Genomic DNA, 21,422 nt, shown 5'->3' on the forward strand with positions numbered 1-21,422 from the left:
AAGAATCTCTTAAAGCATTTATTAATAGACTGATGTCATCGAAATCATTTTAACTCGCTATGTCATTAATAATAGCTGCTTGGATAAGATATAAAATGTTACAGAATCTTAAGTTATAAAAATATTCAAGCTATATATTTTTTCTAGTAATAATAATGCAGGGTGTAAATACGAATAAATAAGGGACAAAAAATAATAGGAGAAAATTGTTTTATAAAAAATAATATTTATGGGCTTTTAATTAATTTCTTTTTTTTTTCAATTTGCCGTTTCTTAATAAAGATACTTTGTTCAGAAAGCTTAGAATTGGGTATGTACGAATTTTTTTCTATTCCTGGACAAGGTCTGGGTATTTTGACACTGAAATACAAATCTAAAAAATAAAAATGTTATTTTCTTGAAGTTGCACTGCAGATGACTGAAAGTGATAAATAACTTAAGTATTCCTCAAAATAATTAGATTTAGACACATAAATATATTTTTGTTCAAACGTCACAAAAGTATCAATTTTTGCGAGATGATTGGCAATATAAAAATATCATTTTAACGCCTAGGCATAAAAGTAAAGCACTTTTACGCCTAAGCATAAAAGCACGAAAATATAATATTAAACTGACATAAAGTGTCAAATTCAACGAGCGTAACCATAGTTTCTCGATATATAAATGCATACAGGGTATGACTGGTTGTTTCTGAATCCTGTTGTTTGAAATTGTTTAAAAATTTATTTGGTGGTTGGTTGGTCAAACGTACAGCCACGCCACGAAAAGTGTCATTTTTACTCCTCAGAAAATAATATACTATTTTTAACACGACGGGGGAGATACATCCCTTGAAGCATAGACTATGATAGTTAAAAGCAAATTTCTTTACAAGTAAAAATCTACTGAAAATTTGATTTTCGTTTGGATTGTAACGCAATGGCATATTTTACAAAAAAGTAGGTATCTTTATTTTTTAGATTTCGGTTTCAGTGGGGAAATAACTATAACAATTTCTATAAAATACACATAGTATTGAAACCACTCACTCCACCTTTAAAATAATTTACTAAATTGTACAGCTAATTTAAAAATATTTTTTTTTAGTTTACAACAGTCAGTTTAGAGAATTCCTGACTTTACGCATTTTATATAATCTACATAGAAATTTTATCTACATTAAAAAAAACAATAATGTTATTAGAACTGGATATTAGAACTAACATACTAAATTTTGGAGAAAAACGCAGTGGGGCATGTTTTAAACTACAATTTACCTAGGAAATAGTAATGTCGCCGAAAACATAGTGTTGAAACGTTCTATTCTTTTTTAATTTTTCTTTAATTAGTGTTAATTTTTGACATGCAAACATGCACATGTCAATTTTTAGTAAATGACGTCTAGAGAATGACCTCGCCAAAATGATCATCGATTGTCATTCCCCAGCCGTCTTTGACGCCGTTTTCTTTATCATACGGTGTATTTATGATCTAAGGCTTAGTTTCTAAGCTAGAAACAAGCAAAAAGGATGACATGTGAAATTTTTAAAATCTAGAATAGGTTAAATTTTAAATAAATTAAAGTGGTATTACTAGTTGCATATCGAATCGATATTGCAAAAGAGAAATTAAATCCATATTGATTAGTTTGTAATTAACTTATCATTAAAAATCAATAATTAAAAAATTAGTTATCTACATCTGTTACTCATAACAATTAAGTTTTCCTTTTAGTTCGTTTTTTATTATATTTTTTTTTATTATATAGTTTTATTTATTATTAGGTTTTAATTTTATTGATCAATAATATAGTGATATAAAACAATATAAATAACCACATTTATGAATTTTCGAAATATATATAATAATTATATTATACCTTCCAACATAAAATCAGACTTGTTTTTAAAGCTTGTTATATCAACAATGTAAATAACGTTTGTCTATCAAAATTCTATTACCTAAGTTTTTATCTGGAGTAGGTATTTGAATTAATTTTTTATGATAAGGTAAATCATTATTTTAATTTAAATATTGACGTCTCATTAATATATCAATTATTTTCTATTAAAATTACCGATATTTACTTCCAAAAAAACTAGTATATTGAACGCCCATGTAGAAAAAAATAATATATTTTTTTATGAAGCGTCAAAAAGTCACATGCGTGTGATCACTTAATAATATATAAGCGTTTTTTTCTCGAATTTTGACTACTTTAATAACTCGATAGCTTAAATAAAATCTATTATTTAAATTATGTAATAATTATATTAAATGAATCCACTATTTAGAACGTAATATATATATACAAGATAGTCTGAATTGCAATCGGGAAACTTCGGCAACATATTATATAGATAAAAGTGTTAGAGATACATGGTGTAGATTTTTCATTTTTATTGTATTTCCTAATTAACATCTGAATTAGCGTCCATATTTGGATGAAAATTGGTTAATTTTTGACATGTGAAATTTGATTTCGGCGCAGTATGACTCCTACATGTGTAACTTTTCGTCCGCACCTGTATAAAACTACTGAGTGAAAAATGATACATTTCCCCCTTTTTTAATACTTAAAAACGGTCCCTTGTTAAAAATCGTTACAAGTAATGGTTCAATAGTATTAATATTCATAATAGTAATAGTTGACAAAATTAAACATGTTGACTGGTTAGATATTAGAGTGAAATAATAAATTTAAAAATATTTTTACGCCAAGTAGTAGGGTTGAAGTCATATTGACATCAAAATCAAATTTCTCATCTCATATCAAAAAACCCACAGATACCAATTTTCATCCAAATATCGACGTTGGTTCAGAAATTATTTGAACAAAATAACTTTTTTACATATTTCTATCTGCAGAGTATGCTGCCGGAGTTTCTCGAATACAATTCGGACCACCCTGTATGCGTATAATAATATTTAAATTATTTATTTCGATAATTATAAGTAGTAATAATTAGCCATATAAAATCAATTCATAGGTTAACGACTTCCACGGTTTACGAATACTTATTAATAATTCACATTTTCACTGTCGCAGATGAATAACCAACAAGCCGTAATTAATAAATATACCGAGTTTGCATTTACATAAATTATTTTATTTATTTTGTCAACAAATCCGAAAATTAAGTCTGCATTAACCGTAATTGTTAACGTTGACCCTACTGGCTCAGGAAACGCAGGGGAAAATTGGTTATGATGAAATTTTTTAAAACTTTTAATTTTAAATGTAGAAACAAAAAAAATACTCAATTAGACCTATGTACTTACAGCTTCAACACTTGCATACAAAATACGTTTTATTTTGTTGGTTCGATAGTATTACAGCTCCAACGGTCTTACCGCCTTACTACTAAGTCTATCAACGTCAATTTTAGGCAAATCTTTGAATATATCTATTATTTGTTTTAAACTCAATAACAATGTGCTCAATTCCACTCAATATATTGATATTGAATATTAATTTGAACTACAAAAAATTAAGCAACCAACTAGGGTGTGCTAACAGCCACACGTGCCCAACCATGGTTACGCCCATGGAAATTGTGGTTTGTACAACTCTTTAGTGTTGGGCCTGAATAATCAGCAACTTTCGATTTTACAATCTTCATAATAGTATTATACTTGTACTTCATAATAGCAAAGTTTACTGAATAAATCTTTAAAATGATAGTCGATACTGTCAGATGGTCTTGTAAATACCATTGTCACCAAACACCAAATAAGCAACCAGCTTTGGTATTGTCGACTTCCTAAAAAGATAAATGATGAACGCAGCTTTTATGGTTTCCTGTTCTAAATCTACTTTCTAAAAATTGTCATTCTCAGCACTGTTTGATGTATTACATCTCTAAATTGAAACAAATTATCGAATATGTTACTACAGGTTTTACTATAGCATAGACATTTTTTGTTAATTATTTGAGTTACTAATAGCTAAATATAGTTAAAGAAAAAAAGGCATTCGAATTAAAATACATGTTTCGACGAGGACGAAACATTAGATATTCTTCTGAATGAAATCATTATATCTTTGTAAATATTACTGTACATATTTTAATAACAAAAGCTACTGCATTACGGCATTACTTGACATCGTACAATCAGGCAGGCATAAATCAAGCGGACTTTGACTTTTGAAAAATTGTAATGTATTTTTTCCTAAAAATTTATTATCTGTCACCATAAAAGGCATGCTCGTTCTTAAAAATTTTATAGCTTATAGTTATTTTGTTAAGATAACGATAAAAAATATGAGTAACAAGTTTGACAAGTTTCCAATTGTTAGCTGAAGATAACAGGTTAAAAATGTTTCCATTTTTTACATTTTCATTTATTTTGTATTAGCCATACCAAAACAGCCTAATTATCAAAAGCAACTGATAAAGAGCAAATAATACATCACGATTTTTTTAATATATCTGTAGAAAGTAATAATACAACATAATTAACTTGTTTAAAACAAATATACATCTATAGGCATATCATTTATATATGTAAATGTACTTAAATTGCAATACTTCAAAGTCAATAAGCGATTGTTTGATGTGCACTTTCTACAGCAGCTATATCTATTGCGATTATCTATCTATTAATTCATTAATACTTTTAAGAGCAATAGTGGGACAGAAATTCTGTTCTATTTTTCTAAATAGTCTTATTTTAACAAATAAAAAGAAAAAAAGCGTTTCTGAAGAGGCTATAACATTTTTATTTTTTTAGATAAAAAACGAGATTTGGTATGTTAGTATATGACATAAATTAGGACTGATTGATGTATTCAATTGTTTTTGGTCACTTCCTGTTTCACCGGAAATGACTACAACTTTTGATTTTTAGATGGTACCCTCCATATATTTCAACTTTATTCAATATAAAATGACACTCTGAATAGAATGACACGTCATATGTCAACTTTTGACATTTTCGTTTAAAAAAATCAATCTAGAGTGCCATGGCTGGGTTAAAAACACTAATTTTTAATCAAGGAGCCTTGAAAAAATAAATTTGATGGTATAATGCTCCTCGTGTCTTGTCCTGGCCGGTTAAAAGATGCTCAAATCGTATTTTTAATCTTACTTCAATTTTTTTAAACAGAACAAGGGTGGATCATTAGTATATTTGGAAAAAGCATTTTTTTACGAATAATTTGATACCGCACACTTGGTATTTCGAGTCAAATTATTGTCGTTATGAACCGAATGTTTTAATTTCAAATAAATCATATGCAAATATGTCAAAAGTTGACATATGATATGTCATTCTATTCAGAGTGTCATTTTTCAGGGGTGAGCCACTTTTGAGACGCACCCGGTATAGTTCTCCTGTAACATTGAGCTGTTTTTCTTAATACTAAAAAGTATATCCCTAAATTTCGATAAATATAATAATAGAAACAGATAAAGCCACTTAATAGAAACAAATAATTATATCGATTAATAAAATATTAACAACATATTTTTTATATATTTGATAAGATAGGATTAGAAATACAGTGTATATCTTGATTAATCTGAAATAGGTATTTAATATCTAATTTTGAAATAATTCCAGGTATTTATAAAGATAAAACATTAAAGGATATTAAAGTAATTTAAAAATAATGAAATATCTATTAAATATACAGGGGTTTTCGGTTCAATAAAACTTTTTTCGAACTAGTTCAATAATAGTTGTTTAGGATCTAATAACGATGAATTATTGTCTCAAATTAAAGTTAGGTTTTCATTGTCCCGTGTGTGTGGGTATATATTTAATGGGACAATATTTAACATTTCTTTTTTAATTATGTTGGACAATATTTAAGTTTTCAGTCAAACCATTCTGAAGAAACTAAGAAATGAATAGCTTTTTTCTTTATCATCGAGCAAAGACCATATACAGTGACGAAGCATCACTTAATGTTGAATTAAATAACATTAAAACGCATTATTGTTTACACTTGATAACCATGAAATTATAGTGGCCAGCAAACTGCAGGCAAGAGAAATGGGCATTAGATACAGATACGACGGCGGTCTGTGGGTCTGTACAACATAAAAAGACTCGACACAAAGAAAAGTACAAAAAATGGTTCCACCATGTCTCAAACGTATCGATCCTTGAAAAAGCTAGCTGCGAGAACGTTGAAGTCATGATTACTAAATCCCGCTTAAGATGGGCTAGTCACGTATGCAGGATGCAAGAAAACTGCCTACCAAAATCTCTTCTTTACGGTGAGCTTGTAGAAGAGAAAACCGGGTGGACAACTCAAAAGGTACAAAGATATTTTCCACGAAAACTTAAAGGGGATAAGCACGTAGAATCAGTGCACATTAGAACGCAATGGAGAAGAATTGTAAACTCAGTCAACAGCGACAACCAAAAGGTGGAGGGGCCACAAAGCAATGAGATTTATTAATGTCCGGAGCGCGGAAGAGAGATAACATCACGTACGGGCTTTTCAGTTATAGAAAAGCTCATGAAAAAAACGCATTGCTGAACCATCTTCTGATGCGTGCCAAGTACTCCTCAGCGTAGTAAAAGATAACAGTCAGTGATCCTGCTGACCGAAAAGTGTTAATCAAAATAAATACAGACAATGGAATTCCGAAATTCATTTAGTTTCAATACTGAATCATTGTCTACCACATTCAAGGATATACTAAACTAGATAAATAGTTGTAAAATAGTTATTAATGATACAAGTTCGATACGAATATCATAATGAAACGCGTGTAACGTTAGCCGAGTGGCTTAGTTACACAAGTTTCATTAAAAAGCTCGTATCGAACGTGTATCATTCAAAATTTAATCTGCGACGCGACACAGGAAGAGAAAGAGATTTTCTCCAAAGAGATTTGATTTAATTTAAAATATCAGAGATATCCTCATAAAAATTAAAATTCAAAATTATCAGGTGCCCATATTAGTCGACGCCGTGGTAACCGCGCTTGTTGATTGTTTCCATTTTGACTTTGATAACTCAATTATTGATGTTCAATTTTGTGTTAAACGTTCAGTTTTAGCAAAGAGCAAAAAATAATATTAATATGGGTGATTCTGATTCTGAAAGTGTCCCTTCGGATATTAAAGGCATCGCGCAAAACGTTGTCGATTCCCTACTTCCCGAAAAATCAAGACAAACGTACGAGCAAGCCTATGTAAAACTTGAAGATTGGTGTAAAGGGAAAGGAATCAAGAATAGTAGTAACGAAAAGGTTCTCCTGGCATATCTATATGATCTTTCAAAACATAGGAAGGCTTCATCACTTTGGGTACCTATATTATTCCATGCTACGTTCAGTTATATCACTGAAGAAAAATACAGATATTAGTAAGTACGTCCATCAAGAAAATCGGAAGGATTTCGGTCAAAAAAATCGAGAATTTTAAGAAAAGAAGACATAACTCGTTTTTTTTTTGGAAGCCGATGATAAAACTTATTTCCTGGTAAAAGTTTCATTGATAGTGGGACTTGCGGGAGCCGCCGGTGGCGTATCGAGTTGACAAATCTGCAGCTGCAAAGTGTTAAAGATGAAGGACAATGCATTCTTGTCATTATTCCATTTACGAAAACAAAGACATCACGAGATTTTTTTATAACGAAAGGGAATGTTGAAGGAATAAATATGGTGGAAATGGTTCGAAGATATATAGCTATGCGGCCAAGCAACAGAGAGCATACTCGATTTTTTGTGGGGTACAGAAATGGAAAATGTATTAAGCAACCCGTTGGCATTAATACTTTAAGGAAAATGTCGTATAAAATAGCATTCTAAGTCTTCCAAATCCACAAAAATACACTGGACATTGTTTTCGTAGATCGTCTGCGTCGTTGCTTGCAGATTCAGATTGGATTTATTTATTAACTGTTATTTATTAACTGTTAAAAGGCATAGTGGTTGGCGCTCTAACACAGTGGCAGAGAGCTATATAGAAAATTCCAAAGATAATAAGAAAAAAGCGTCATGTAATATTTTGGGTAACATTTCTGGCAATGATAGGTCTTCAACAAGTTCAAGCACTCAGGAAATAAATTTACTTTCTAAAAATTCAACTCACCTGTCATCGTCTGGAATTAATTTAATCAATTGTACTGATATTATAATTAATGTTTACAATAAATAAACGTATTTAGGTACCTTTTTTTGCTTGTTTCTTATTTTAGAATTTGCGTGTTATTATGAATTCATAATAGCACTAGTGCTATTATGAAAGCCATAATGGACATCCAAACAGATCCAAATGACAATGTTAAATGTGTCATAATGACATTGTCGTAGATTAAATAATATTAAAACATCGTTATTTTAAATACGAAGCATATTTGGCGTCTAAAGTAAAAAAGTTATATATTTGTACATATGGATATTTACATATATTTTGTAATATCAATTTATTCGCAATCCTGGTGTCGTAAATAGGTCACTGACCATCCAAAAGTCGCTTGATTTCAAGGAATTTACTAATTATTTCGATTTCAAGTCATTCGACAGTCGAATGAACTCGTCTAATCACTCTACTGTTTGGGTTTTGTCTGATACATATTTAAATAATGATAAGATTTTTTAAAATCAGAATAATATTCCTATAATAATTTTAGAAATGTTTTCATATGCTCTTATCAATTAGTTATTAAATTATCGCTTTTTAATTAGACAGGACTTTGTAGAAATAATTATTACTTATCGTGTTATAGGTATTCTGTTATTTTTTCTGAATCAATTAAAATTTTTGTTTTTCTAAAATGTAATAGATACTTGAATATGTTATTATGTTTAGTACTTTAAAACATGTAAGGTAGTAAGTTATCTTAACAATAAATAGCAAAATAAAACACTAAATCACGACAATACACCAAAACATTTTTACTTTTATTTACGCGCGTCCAGTGTAAAAGTAAATGGGTTTTGGTGTATTGTAGCGATTTAGTGTTTCATTTTGCTGTGTAACACCAAAGTTTCCAACCCTGTATAACTTTCATTAATTACAATGATGAGTGTAAATACAAAATATTTTATAATAAAAAACAGAGTGTTATCAGATAATTAATATTTAATTTATGACCGGGAATTTTTGATAATAAAACAGATGTTATGGGAATATAAATATACTTTTCATTTAAACATTAACCAAGAATAAATATCACGTACGTAAAAAATAATAATTGCAATGTAAAAAAATGAAATTTTAAAGTAGACTAAAATGAATTCGATGAATACCACAAACCAAATTGTTCAAATTTAACCCTATACCGGGGGCGTCTCAAAAGTGGCTCACCCCCGATAACTTTTTTATTTTTTCAGATAACAAAACGAGATTTGGTATGTTAGTATATGACATAAATTAGGATTGATTGACGTATTCAATTCTTTTTGGTCACTTCCTGTTTCACCGGAAATGACTACAACTTTTAATTTTTAAATGTCAGCCTCGGTATATTTTTACTTTATTCGATAGAAAATGACACTGGGAATAGAATGACATGTCATATGTCAAATTTTGAGATTTTCGCTTAAAAACAAATTGTATTTTATTTCAATCTAGAGTGCCATGACTGCGTCTTGAAGGAGTCTTGGAAAAATATATTTGATCGTCTAATTGGCCGGTTAAAAGATGCCCAAATCGTATTTTTAATCATATCTCAATGTTTTCAAATAGAAAGAGGGTGGCTCATTAGCATATTTTGAAAAATCAGAAGAATTTGGTACCACACACTTGGTTGGGTTTTCGATTGGTACACATTTTTTCGAGTCAAATTGTCGTTTCATTTATGGACATGGCACTTTAAATTAAAATTTAAATGCAATTTTTTTATTTGAAAATGTGAAAAGTTGACATATGATATGTCATTCTAATCAGAGTGTCATTTTCTATCGAATAAAGTAAAAAATACCGAGAGTGTCATTTAAGAATCAAAAGTGGTAATTTCCGGTGAAACAGGAAGCGACAAAAAAAGACAATTGATACCGTCAATGAATCCTAATTTATGTCATAATGCCTACTAAGATACCAAATCTCGTTTAGTTATTTGAAAAAATATAAAAGTTATAGTGGTGAGCCACTTTTGAAACGCACCCGATATTTCTGCCTTAGTAACCAATAATGCCACATCGTCTAATCAATATATCTCGGGTAGAAAACCATCGGTATATCTGGGTATATTTCTTGTTGTTACATTCCGGGCATTATCGCTCTACTAACGTTCTTGGTACATAAATAATTTATTACATTAATGCAGATATAATGCAGATAACGTTTTGATTTTTTTTTTCAATTTCAGGGAAATGACGAATCTTGTCTGGCCATCCTCAACAACTTCTACAACGACGGAGTTAAATGGCACGACGTTGCCTGTCACCATTTGAAACCATTCGTCTGCGAAGACAGCGAAGAACTACTTAACTTTGTCGCCTCTAGAAACCCTGGCATACGTCTCTAAGAATGCACACTTCATAGTAAATTCAGCCAACATAGATTAATACGAAATCGTACCCAGCTTTAATTTTTAACAACAGATGTAGTGTGGATGTTGGCCACCCCAACTTTGTGTACCTTGATACCGTTTTATACACTAGACCACCATAGGTGATTGTCAGCTTCTTCTTCCTTATTTCCGAAGTCTGATTTACACAAGTATAAAAAATTAAATTTAAAATTTTAATTAACTAAATATAAGTACAATATCTCTGTTTATTAATAAAAATAAATAAAATCTGATAATTTGATAAAAATAAATTTGTTGAAAAAGTGTCAAATTAGTGTAAATCAGACTTTACGCTCGTGTGAATATTGCTTTATCTTTTATTTTTCTAGCTAGAACATAAGTCGTAGTATTATATTTTGTATCTTTGTATTAAATTATATGTCTTAATAAAATAAATATTTATGTTTCTAATTTCGAGTCGTTTTCATTATTTCAGGTTTAGAGTAAAATAAATATGTGAAATAAAAAAAACCAACAAATAAATATTAACAATTTAATGGATATCACATTAAAGCAATACATTAAAAATCACAATTTATTTGTAATATCAACAGTGTATTTAAGGATATAAATTAACAAATATATACAATATTAATCGGTTCTACTAACTGCAAATAATTTAATATAGTTACAGGATGGGCCAAATTGAACGCTTTTAAAGGGAAACGCCCTTTTCTATAGGGGATAGACGAAAACTAATATCGGTGTCTGGAGCTCAATTTTTGTCAAAAACATGATGGTGAAAATCACATATCAAACAAAAAATCGATTTGTCATGTTTAATTTGAAAGATGTCCTAATAGTAGGAGAGCTAACAACGTCGGAAAACAACTATTTTAAGACGTCTAGCTCTTTGATATATCTTTTACTATGCTCTCTAGAACAGCATGCGGCCCATTGGCTGCTGGTAGATGTTGCGTTCCCTACTGCGCATTGAAAGAAGATTCTATATTTTTATTAGTCCTTTAAATTCTGGTATTGAATATAAATCGAACATGTCTCCATAGCGCAGTGCGTAGAGTTTCCAACCACGAACCGATGATTCAGAGTTCGAATCCGGGTCAGGGTAAAGACGTTTTTATTTTATTTTCGTTTATATTCTGATAGTAAAGTATTAAATATTTGTTTTTTTAATTACCAGAATTATTTAATACAAAGATACTTTACTATCAGAATATAAACGAAAATAAAATAAAAAAGTCTTTGACCTGACCCGGATTCGAACTCTGAATCATCGGTTCGTGGTCGGAAACTCTACGCACTGCGCTATAGAGACATGTTCGATTTATATTCAATACTAGAATTTATAGGACTAAATTAATAAAAAATATAGGATCTTCTTCCAATGCGCAGTAGTGAACGCAACGGGTATCGGCACCAAGACGAGCCGCATGCTGTTCCAGAGAGCATAGTAAAAGATATATCAAAGAGCCAGACGTCTTAAAATACTTTCTCGAAAACGTTGCTAGCTCTTAGACTATAAGGTCCATAACAAACACATAATATACTATAAAGCGCTAAGCCACGGCTATTAATTGTATTGAACAAAAATTCTCAAGAGACACCGCCCGTTCTCATACATTGGTTATGTAACAAAAAATGTTGTTTATCTCGAAATAATGATTTTAGCAATCAAATAATCAATTGTATTCATTACAACTATATCATAAAAGTAAGCTAATAGGTACAACACAAATGGTATATTTAATAATTTAATTTAACATTGATTTATTTGGATTAAATACCTAAAAATGTTGTCATTCTGTATTTTATATAGTATATTTAATAATTTAATTTAACATTGATTTATTTGGATTAAATACCTAAAAATGTTGTCATTCTGTATTTTATATAGTATATTCTCAAAAAAACCTAACAAAAACACTGACATATTCCCACCTTCTATCTACAGGGTGAGTTTTAAATAAGTGCAAATATTTTCAAGGCTGATTGATCTCGATAAAAGAAACATATTTCCTCTTTACCGTTTTTCAAATAAGTCTAAAACAATCGAGTTTACTTTACTTCGAAAATTTCCAAAAAAAAAAGATTTTTTGCTTAAATTTTGAGAACCATTGGATCTTTTCTGGGTTTTCTTTCTTATAAATTTAATCTACTGCCTATGTAGCCATATCACCAAAATATGTTTTTAACTAATAACTAAAAAAATCCCAAATTTTTTTTTGCGAAAAATATCTCATAATCGTATTTCTGGGGTATATACTACCCCTAATATTTGCACTTTTTTAAGACTCACCCTATATTAAAAGCAACAAAACTAGAAAAGTACCACAAAACTTAGTAACTTAAAGTTTATATGAAAAACTGGATTTTGATGATTTTTTAATTACTTATTAAAGTAAAACACACTTCCACAAGATTTGAAAAAGCCTGTTTTAATTTTTTAAATAATTATCAATTCTTAATTTTAAACAAATTATTATTTTTTATATTATTTAATGATTTTGCACTGCCCATTGCACAGCAATTAGGCCAATGTATTTTTTAACAAATATTTTAAATATTATCATGAGAAAGAATACAGATGAGGATCACTATAAACAAATAGGTACAATAATAAACTACTAATAAATACTACAGATAAAATGTTTTGAAGACTGATAATATGCTGATAATGATAGAAAAAGTGGGTCTTTTATACCAGAATATTTTCGTATATCCCTAAAAGAAACCAGGCAAAATAGCAATGACATTTAATATTTTGTTTACAAAATAATGAAGATTACAGATTATTTATATGTACACATTATATCGTCCTATTGCTGCCAAAAGTCACTAACATTTTTCCGAACCTGAAAATTAAATCACTAACTGTATTTTGAAGGGGAGAATCGATTGAAAAAGTCATTAACTACCATTTCTGGCTATTTATGTTGTATTTTAATACCGAATAGTTACTAACTATAACATTTTTATGCAATGCAATTCATCTTTAGACGCGTTTTTCTCGGAAGTAATAAAAAGTAAGTTAGTGACTTTTGGCAGCAATGGGACGATATTATTATTATGTATACGGACATATTTCTATATATAATACAATATCGCGATATTTACTATTTCATGAATTTTGCAACAATTGATTTTTTAATTTCTTTATTAAAATATAAATAACAAAAGAACCAGAATAAATTCAATAAAAAATGTATACATACTTTTAATATAGAATTTTCATTTGACATTTGCTTAATTTAATATAATTTTTAGTTTGATAAAGATAAGTAAATTATAAAATAGGATCAAAATGAGTATAACTGTTTTCCCCAATACTTAATAACTGAGAGGAAAATATGATAAGCCCCATTTTACTAATTTTGTAAAAAAGAGTACTGGACGGGTGGTGGTTAGCAGGTTCTTTCACTGTATACAGTGGCAGATACAGAAGGGGGGTCCATATGGCCCCGGTTCCTCCTAAAATCTATAAATTTTTATGGGTTAAATATTATGCTTTTGGGTTAAAAATTGGGCCATAAAAGCATATTCTACATTACTGTTTATTTGCCCCCCCCCCCTTAAAGTAAATTCCTGTATCCGCCCATGCCTGTATGGTATATTTTTACTAGGCATATGTTATAGGATTTAACAGTTTATTACCCTGCAGAGTTTATACATTTTGTAGAGACCAGTTAGACCTACTATAATATTGTAAAACCCTGAAATTAAGAAATTGGTGCTTATCATGTTTTCCCTTGAATCCTTCAACTTGAGTCACTCATCACAAGTAGGTAGTTTATTTATATTGTACCAATATCCACTTACTCTGCCAATATAGATATATTGGTAGAGATAAAATCAACCTATGGCAGATCAAGATACTTTCTATAAATCATCAAAAGACAATTTTAGATCTTTACAGTTTAATTAAATTTTTATTCAAATTAATCCAACATTTAATAACATTTTAAGAATTCAGGGTAAAAAATCCTATAACAATAAATGATTAATACTCATTCAACAAAATAAATTGTTTCTGAATAAATATTGCACTTATTTACAGATTGGAAACTACTAAGGAAAAAAATAGTTTTCTAAGGCATCACAGAAAATTTAGTTTTCGATACTTAAAATAGACTTAGAGGGGATAAAATGTTACACCTCTAATAATACTTCCTCTCCAATCAAAGAAAAACATAGAGCAGTCTGGTTTCGTACTTTCCAACTTATCACTCATATAACTACAAACTATACTAGAGTGTGCTTGCATATAATTTTTGTAAGACACTCGAATATTATAAACCTTACCTGGAAATAGTACTACTGCATATCTTAATGGAATATAAACTTGCGAGTCATAGGTAAAAACATCACGCACTATTGTTGGTCTTGATAAATTTTTCTTTGAATTCTGTTCAACAAAACGTACCATCACAGTACCCTTATATGTATCGGTAGAATCAGAGGAGCACTTCATTTCAGAACAAATTACTAGACCAGATACAACTAGTGTGGTGTCTACAACTATTTCGGAAGAAAATTCCTCACCTTCTCTCAGATCTATACGGCATGCAATTTTGAACACTTTTTTGGATTTGCATAAGTGAGGATGCGGTTTTACTATCCTTGGAAGACTATGGGATTCCTCCTCCCAATTGATTTCACCAGAAAGATGAACTAGTGTGTTATGAATGAGATCTCCAAAACACTGACACACTAAAACACTGTCACTACAATATTCACATGTTAAGTCCAACAACCATTTCTTGTTGAAAAATGGTAAAAGATCCTCTTGACGAAGAATATCAGTTATAATTTCTGGAGTTGGTGTTACATCTTGAAGATCACATTCGGTGATTGTCCAGTCGATAATTTTGAGCATTAAATCAACCTTTGGCATTCCTAAATCTTTTACCAGTAAGGTGCGTAAAGTCGAAGACTTCATGTGATAATCAGCAACAAAGAGACCACTAAATGAACTGACAATATCGGCCAAACATCGATTTCTTAACTGCGTTATGTTATACAGCTCTGAATATTCGTAGCTAAGGACTAAGTTCCTTAAAGTTAAATTGTCTGAAATGTAATTCACACATTCTTCAGTCAAATCATCTAAGAGATATTTTCTTGCCAGATACAACATTGTCCAGGCATTATTAATTGATTTCAGTAAAATTTGGTCAGTATAAATATACTCTAGCATCCTATTGAAATCTTCTAATTGTACATCATCTAAAGTAATTATGTCAGAGGCTAAATCACCATATAGCATTTTTTCAAACACCAAACTTCTGCTGGCCAACACCAATTTGTGAGCTCTTACTTCTTTATTATTGATTACAAAAGTACAATCAACAAATTTTTGGTTTCTGAAGAAAGTTTCCAAACCATACATTCTCTTAGCAGAATTCATCTAAAATAAAAATTTAATTTAATAAATATATAGATATTTATATTTATTTTATTTAGCTTCACGCCTACTCATTCCAGTATACTTTTTGTGACATAATAGTAAACATGGGTAGATATATCACTAATTATTTAAATATCTGCTTGCATGAATAATATATTTAATACATTATAAGCTCAGGTATTTAATTATAGGTACCATGTTAAACTATGTTAATATACAGAATCAAATATAGATGCACATACCTTCTTAAATCAATTAAGAATATTCCAAAACATGAAGATGCTAACTGCCCGTGAACGAGAATGATTTAATTCACATATTCGTAAGACGCTTTATCCAACGATAATTATTATACAGGTTTGTTATTAATCATGTGTATCCTTGAACTAAGCCTTAGAGCAAAGCCAAGGTCGGTATTTAAACATCTGTAAAACTTGAATGGATAAAGCAGTACCTAGTAGTTGCTTATATATAACTGGTATGGTTCGATTTCTGCACTTTTTACCGTGCTGCAGTACTACGAAAAACTAAAAATAGGATTACGGCAATAAAAATATTGCCAGTTCTCTGCCAGTAGCTATTTCAAATGATAAGAGCAGAGGCGTTCAAAAAATCGGTGATATTATTTCCGAAACTATTTAATTTTCTATTAAATACTTAGGAATAAGATATCACATAAGCATAAATACTTCACTGCAATCTCTGCTGCAATCTTCAATTTTATAAAAAAAAAATATATTCAAAAATAGGAAATTATAAATTATCATTAATCAAAACAAGATCAAAACATTTTTTTTGAAAGTGACAAAGTGACAGAAGTCTATAGTGACAGATGAAGGTATGCAACTTTAAAATTTCCAATGACTAAAGAATAATTAACTCAAGTTTTGTGTAAAAGTTAAGTAATGACGTTGTTCATATCTGCAAGAATCGATAGAATTTACAATGAAATAAAAATAAATACATTTTTATAATATTAGGGCTACTACTAGATCGCCAATGTTAATTTTATTAAAATGAGGCATTACTAGTTGCCTACCATTAAATAGGTTTAGAAAATTTCCCGCCTTTTAACACATCAAAATTGTCAATCACAATTCATCTTCCCAGCTGGTAGGTATTTAAATTTCTAAATTTGAATCAAATTTGTCTTATTTATTTCATAAAGTTAGGTTTTCATCACGTTTTCATATATTTGCATTGTATAAACGAATAACAATATTGAATTATAAGATGGTACAGCAAGAAAAAAGTATAAATTTGCCATGGTAAGTATTTAAACTTTTAGAAACAATTTATTAATCAATTTATTTAAGGGTTGAAAAGTACCGGCCAAGTACTTTGAATGATTTAATATCCCATGAAGGAATTATTAGAACGAGTGTGTATACCTTGTAGTTTAATATACATTTATTATTTCTTTAAATAATGTTTTGCAGTATCAAAATTCATCAAAGAAGATCAAGTACCTCATTTACTTTTTTATGGCCCTCCAGGTACAGGAAAAACTAGTACAATATTAGCTTGTGCAAGGCAGTTGTACACTCCAGCTCAATTTCCATCTATGGTAATTAGAAAATGCGAAACGCAAATAGTCTAATATTAATCCGTTGTTCATTTTATGAGTAGGTTTTGGAATTAAATGCCTCTGATGATAGAGGAATAGGTATTGTTCGAGGTCCTATATTAACTTTTGCTAGCACCAGAACGATTTTTAAAAGTGGGTTTAAGTTGATTATATTAGATGAAGCAGATGCTATGACCCTAGATGCACAGAATGCATTAAGAAGGAGTAGGTTTTTAGTGTATTTACAATTATCATTTTGATTAACTATGGTTATTTCAGTTATAGAAAAGTACACTGATAATATCAGATTCTGCATCTTATCTAATTATTTAAATAAAATAATACCAGCATTGCAATCACGTTGTACTAGATTTCGTTTTGGCCCATTATCACCTGAACAAATTTTACCAAGATTAGATTACATTTGTGAGCAGGAAAGGTACATTTACTTGTGATAATATTCACAAAGATATTTTTATTTATATTATAATTTTAGTGTTAAAATCTCAGATGATGGAAAACAGGCCCTTCTAAAATTAGGAAATGGAGACATGAGAAAAACCTTGAATGTGTTGCAAAGTACTTGGTTTGCCTTTAAAGATGTCACTGAAGACACTGTGTATACATGTATAGGTCACCCTTTAAGAAGTGATATAGAAAATATATTAAATTGGCTGCTCACCGAAGATACAGATATATGTTATAAAAGTATCTACTGTTACATTTTATATTTTATAAAATTACTTATGAAAAAATTGTTTTAGATATTCAAGAATTAAAAAAATTAAAGGGATTGGCTCTAGCAGATATACTAACAGAAGTCCATAAGTTTGTTCATAGAAGTAAGTATTTGTAAGTTAATGTCATAATATGCAGGATGCTACAAATTCGAGGTACGAGCATTGGTATTGTAACGTAAGGTTCTGAAGACTGGTCAATAAAACAACTACTGCAGGAAATATTATCTTTTTTATTTTCCACGCTGATGGTTGTAAGTGTGGTTTAGTAAAAGTTCTACAAAGTTCTAAAATAAATTATAATTAATAGGTAACCGAGTTAAGGGTTGTAAATCAATTTCTTACCTAATACCAGGTTTATACCCCAAAATAATAAGAATATAATATATTTGGTAATAAGTCAAAAACCAAAGGCTGTTAACACTTGTAGCGGTATAAATAAAATGGCGATCACCCGAATTCCATTATTGCAAAAAAGCGAAATTTATAAATTGAACTACCAGGGCCATCTATATATTAGTTTATAAGAAACCTAATGTTAAGATCCAGAAACCTGTTTTACTATTATATTAAATTAATGTATTATATTTAATATTTCCAACATATTTTATTAATTATGCTACAGTATCTCGGTAACCGCAATAAATATGAACATGGTTAAATTGGGGCAAAGTTGCGATTTGGGATGTTCACCAACATGCCATCAAAAAGGTTTTAAAAATTTCAAGGATTACTGAGTTTTTTGGAAAAAACGGATTTTTTTGAAAATTAATTTTTTTCCTGTCGTTACTTTTAAGAAAATCAAAAAACTAATTCCACAATCTCATAGCCACTTTATTAGGGCTATCTGGTAGTATTTTTAGATTTTCGAATTAGCTAATAATTTGTAAGATACAGAGGCCAACTTAATTTTTTTAAATACGGACCTGCATTTTTTATTTCCGGTTTTGAAAGAACTCGGTCCCCTGAGTACAATGGTGTGCCACACTTTTTATACTTTTTATATGTAATTTCTTATTGATATATTAGATCCCGCAATTTTACAAAATATAACGACAAAGGTAGCGCACCTTATACGATTTTTATTCTTTTATTTCCAGTTGAATTTCCATTTGAAGTAATGGCCAAACTGTTAGATAAAATGGCAGATATAGAGTATAGACTTTCACGTGGAGCTAATGAAAACATTCAGTTAACTGGTTTAATATCAGCATTTCAATTGGTTAGAAGTTCCGTCACCAGTGACCAGTGATTGTATTTATATTCTTAATTGTGTAAAATTTATTTTTTAAGTCCAATAGGTATTTTTTTATTTGAATATATTTTAATACATAAATTTAAAACATTTTTTTAGTTTTTTTTTTTAATTTTAGACATACCATAGACGTATCACCCTCGAAACATAACAGCCTATGTTAAAAAGTTGGGTCTTGAGGGTGAAATTTAACAATCTTTTTTTATTTAATAAGAGCTTATAGTACTGAACCGCAATAGTCTCCCGCAGTCCCAGCTGAGACCCACCCTTAGTAAATACAATACAATACCCAACAACCACGCAATTATGATCAGTTATGATCGTGTTCACTACATTTTTTCGGCGATCTTATTATCATCTGAAATTGTAACAACATAACGCGTCGCTCAGTTTGGGATATTTTTCACTTAATTTTTACTACCCGAAACAGCGTCGTTACATCACAAAAACTTCGTACCTAAGAATTAAAGATGTACCGGGTGCGTCTCGAAAGTGGCGCGCACCCCCTATAACTTTTTTATTGTTTAAGGATTAATTAGGATTGATTGAAGAATTCAATTGTTTTTGATGATTTCCTGTTTCACCAGAAATGACTACAACTTTTGATTTTTAAATGGCACCCTCGCGGTATTTTTTTTTCGATAGAAAATGACAGTCTGAATAGAATGACATACCATTGGGCGCGTTCAGGGACGGTCAGCGGCTGAGTGGCTGAGTAAGCGGTTTCCCTAAACGGTCACTTTTTACACGCAAACACAGTCAGCCGCTGAGCAAAATACTCAGCGGTCGGTCAGCCGCTGTGTTCCCTGAACGCGCACAATGTCAACGTTTGAAAAAAATATGCGTGCTAAAAACACTAACTTTTAATCAATGAGCGTTGGAAAAATGGTTTTGTTTGTCTAATGTTTTTCGTGTCTTGTTATGGCCGGTTAAAAGATGCCTAAATCGTATTTTTAATCATACTTCAATTTTGTCAAGTGGAACGAGGGTGTCTCATTAGTATATTAAGAAAAAGATTTTTTTTACGAATAATTTGATACCACACAGTTGGTATCTCGAGTCAAGTTGTCGTTACGAACCGCATGTCACAAGTTCAAATAAACCATATGCGAAAATGTCAAAAGTTGACATATGATATGTCATGGTATCCAAAGTGTCATTTTCTATCAAATAAAGTAGAAATATACCTAGGGTGCCATTTATAAATCAAAAGTTGTAGTAATTTCCGGTAAAACGGGAAGTGACCAAAAATAATTGAATACGTCAATCAGTCCTATTTTACGTCATATACTAACTATTAAATCTCGTTTTCTTTGCCTGAAAAAAAAATAAAAAAGTTATAGGGGTGAACCACTTTTCAGACGCACCCGGTATAGTTTCAATAACTGCACTAGTAAAACTTAAAATACTTAAATGTGACAAAGCCACGATTTCAATATTATTTCAAATAAATAACAATAATAGTAATCGCGACTGTGTGAAATACAGAGCCGAAAAGTTCTGATTTTTCCCGTACCGAGCGATGCTGTTGAAATTTTAAAAATCAACTGGATTATATACTCCAAGCACGTAGGATCGAAAAAAAACTGCGTTAGAGATGGCTTGGAAATGAAGATGACCCCTGTCATTTTGTATATTATACAGGGTGGTCCCAACTGTATTCCAGAAACTTCGGCAACATATTCTGCAGATAAAAATAAGTAAAAAAGTTCGTATAAATGTATATCCTAAAATGTTTAATTTCGGAGATACAGGGTATAGAAGTTTTAATGTTTTCAATATGGCTCCTACTTGTAGAGGGCGCCACCTACATAATTTTTAACTGGTTTGAAGAGTAATATCTTTTTGGTCCGTACCTGTATAAAACTACTGAGTAAAATAATAACATTTATGACACTTTTTAGGTAAAAAGGTCTCTTGGGAAAAATCGCTACGAGAAAGCCGGAGTCTCATGCATCCGAAATCCGATGATACGACATCCGAAATTTAAAGTTATCGTGTGAAATAATAAAAGCCTGTCACATACATCCGAAAGT

The 21,422-nt window shown here is 30.2% G+C and overlaps 3 protein-coding genes across 3 annotated transcripts in view; 2 read left to right on the forward strand and 1 right to left on the reverse strand.

Moving 5' to 3' along the window:
- LOC115886309 overlaps nt 1-10,834 on the forward strand; it is a 62,402-nt gene extending 51,568 nt beyond the window's left edge. The window contains exon 5 of the mRNA XM_030905403.1: nt 10,259-10,834. Within this exon, the coding sequence (XP_030761263.1) occupies nt 10,259-10,417 (159 nt within the window). The 3' untranslated portion in view covers nt 10,418-10,834. The remainder of the gene's footprint in view (nt 1-10,258) is intronic.
- A 1,795-nt stretch (nt 10,835-12,629) lies between these two features.
- Nucleotides 12,630-16,794, reverse strand: LOC115886296. The gene is made up of 2 exons (XM_030905388.1): nt 16,070-16,794; nt 12,630-15,827 (listed from the first exon to the last, which is right to left on the reverse strand). The coding sequence occupies exon 2, from the start codon at nt 15,825-15,827 to the stop codon at nt 14,553-14,555; it is 1,275 nt and encodes a 424-aa protein (XP_030761248.1). The 5' UTR covers nt 16,070-16,794; the 3' UTR covers nt 12,630-14,552.
- A 153-nt stretch (nt 16,795-16,947) lies between these two features.
- Nucleotides 16,948-19,474, forward strand: LOC115886297 (replication factor C subunit 5). The gene is made up of 8 exons (XM_030905389.1): nt 16,948-17,095; nt 17,144-17,208; nt 17,267-17,394; nt 17,457-17,619; nt 17,674-17,833; nt 17,891-18,102; nt 18,159-18,236; nt 19,232-19,474. Exons 1-8 carry the CDS (start codon nt 17,061-17,063, stop codon nt 19,381-19,383), a joined length of 993 nt encoding a protein of 330 aa, XP_030761249.1. The 5' UTR covers nt 16,948-17,060; the 3' UTR covers nt 19,384-19,474.
- Nucleotides 19,475-21,422: the final 1,948 nt, after the last annotated feature.

Source organism: Sitophilus oryzae, unplaced genomic scaffold, assembly GCF_002938485.1.
Source record: "Sitophilus oryzae breed Bouriz unplaced genomic scaffold, Soryzae_2.0 scaffold_482_pilon_pilon, whole genome shotgun sequence".
Classification (NCBI taxonomy): domain Eukaryota; kingdom Metazoa; phylum Arthropoda; class Insecta; order Coleoptera; family Curculionidae; genus Sitophilus; species Sitophilus oryzae.

Coding starts and splice junctions, on each gene's coding strand:
- LOC115886296 (XM_030905388.1), bottom strand. CDS start 15,827: ATGAATTCTGCTAAGAGAATGTATGGTTTGGAAACTTTCTTCAGAAAC.
- LOC115886297 (XM_030905389.1), top strand. CDS start 17,061: ATGGTACAGCAAGAAAAAAGTATAAATTTGCCATG. Junction 17,620..17,673: donor ACAGAATGCATTAAGAAGGA/GTAGGTTTTTAG, acceptor TGGTTATTTCAG/TTATAGAAAAGTACACTGAT. Junction 18,103..18,158: donor TACAGATATATGTTATAAAA/GTATCTACTGTT, acceptor AAATTGTTTTAG/ATATTCAAGAATTAAAAAAA.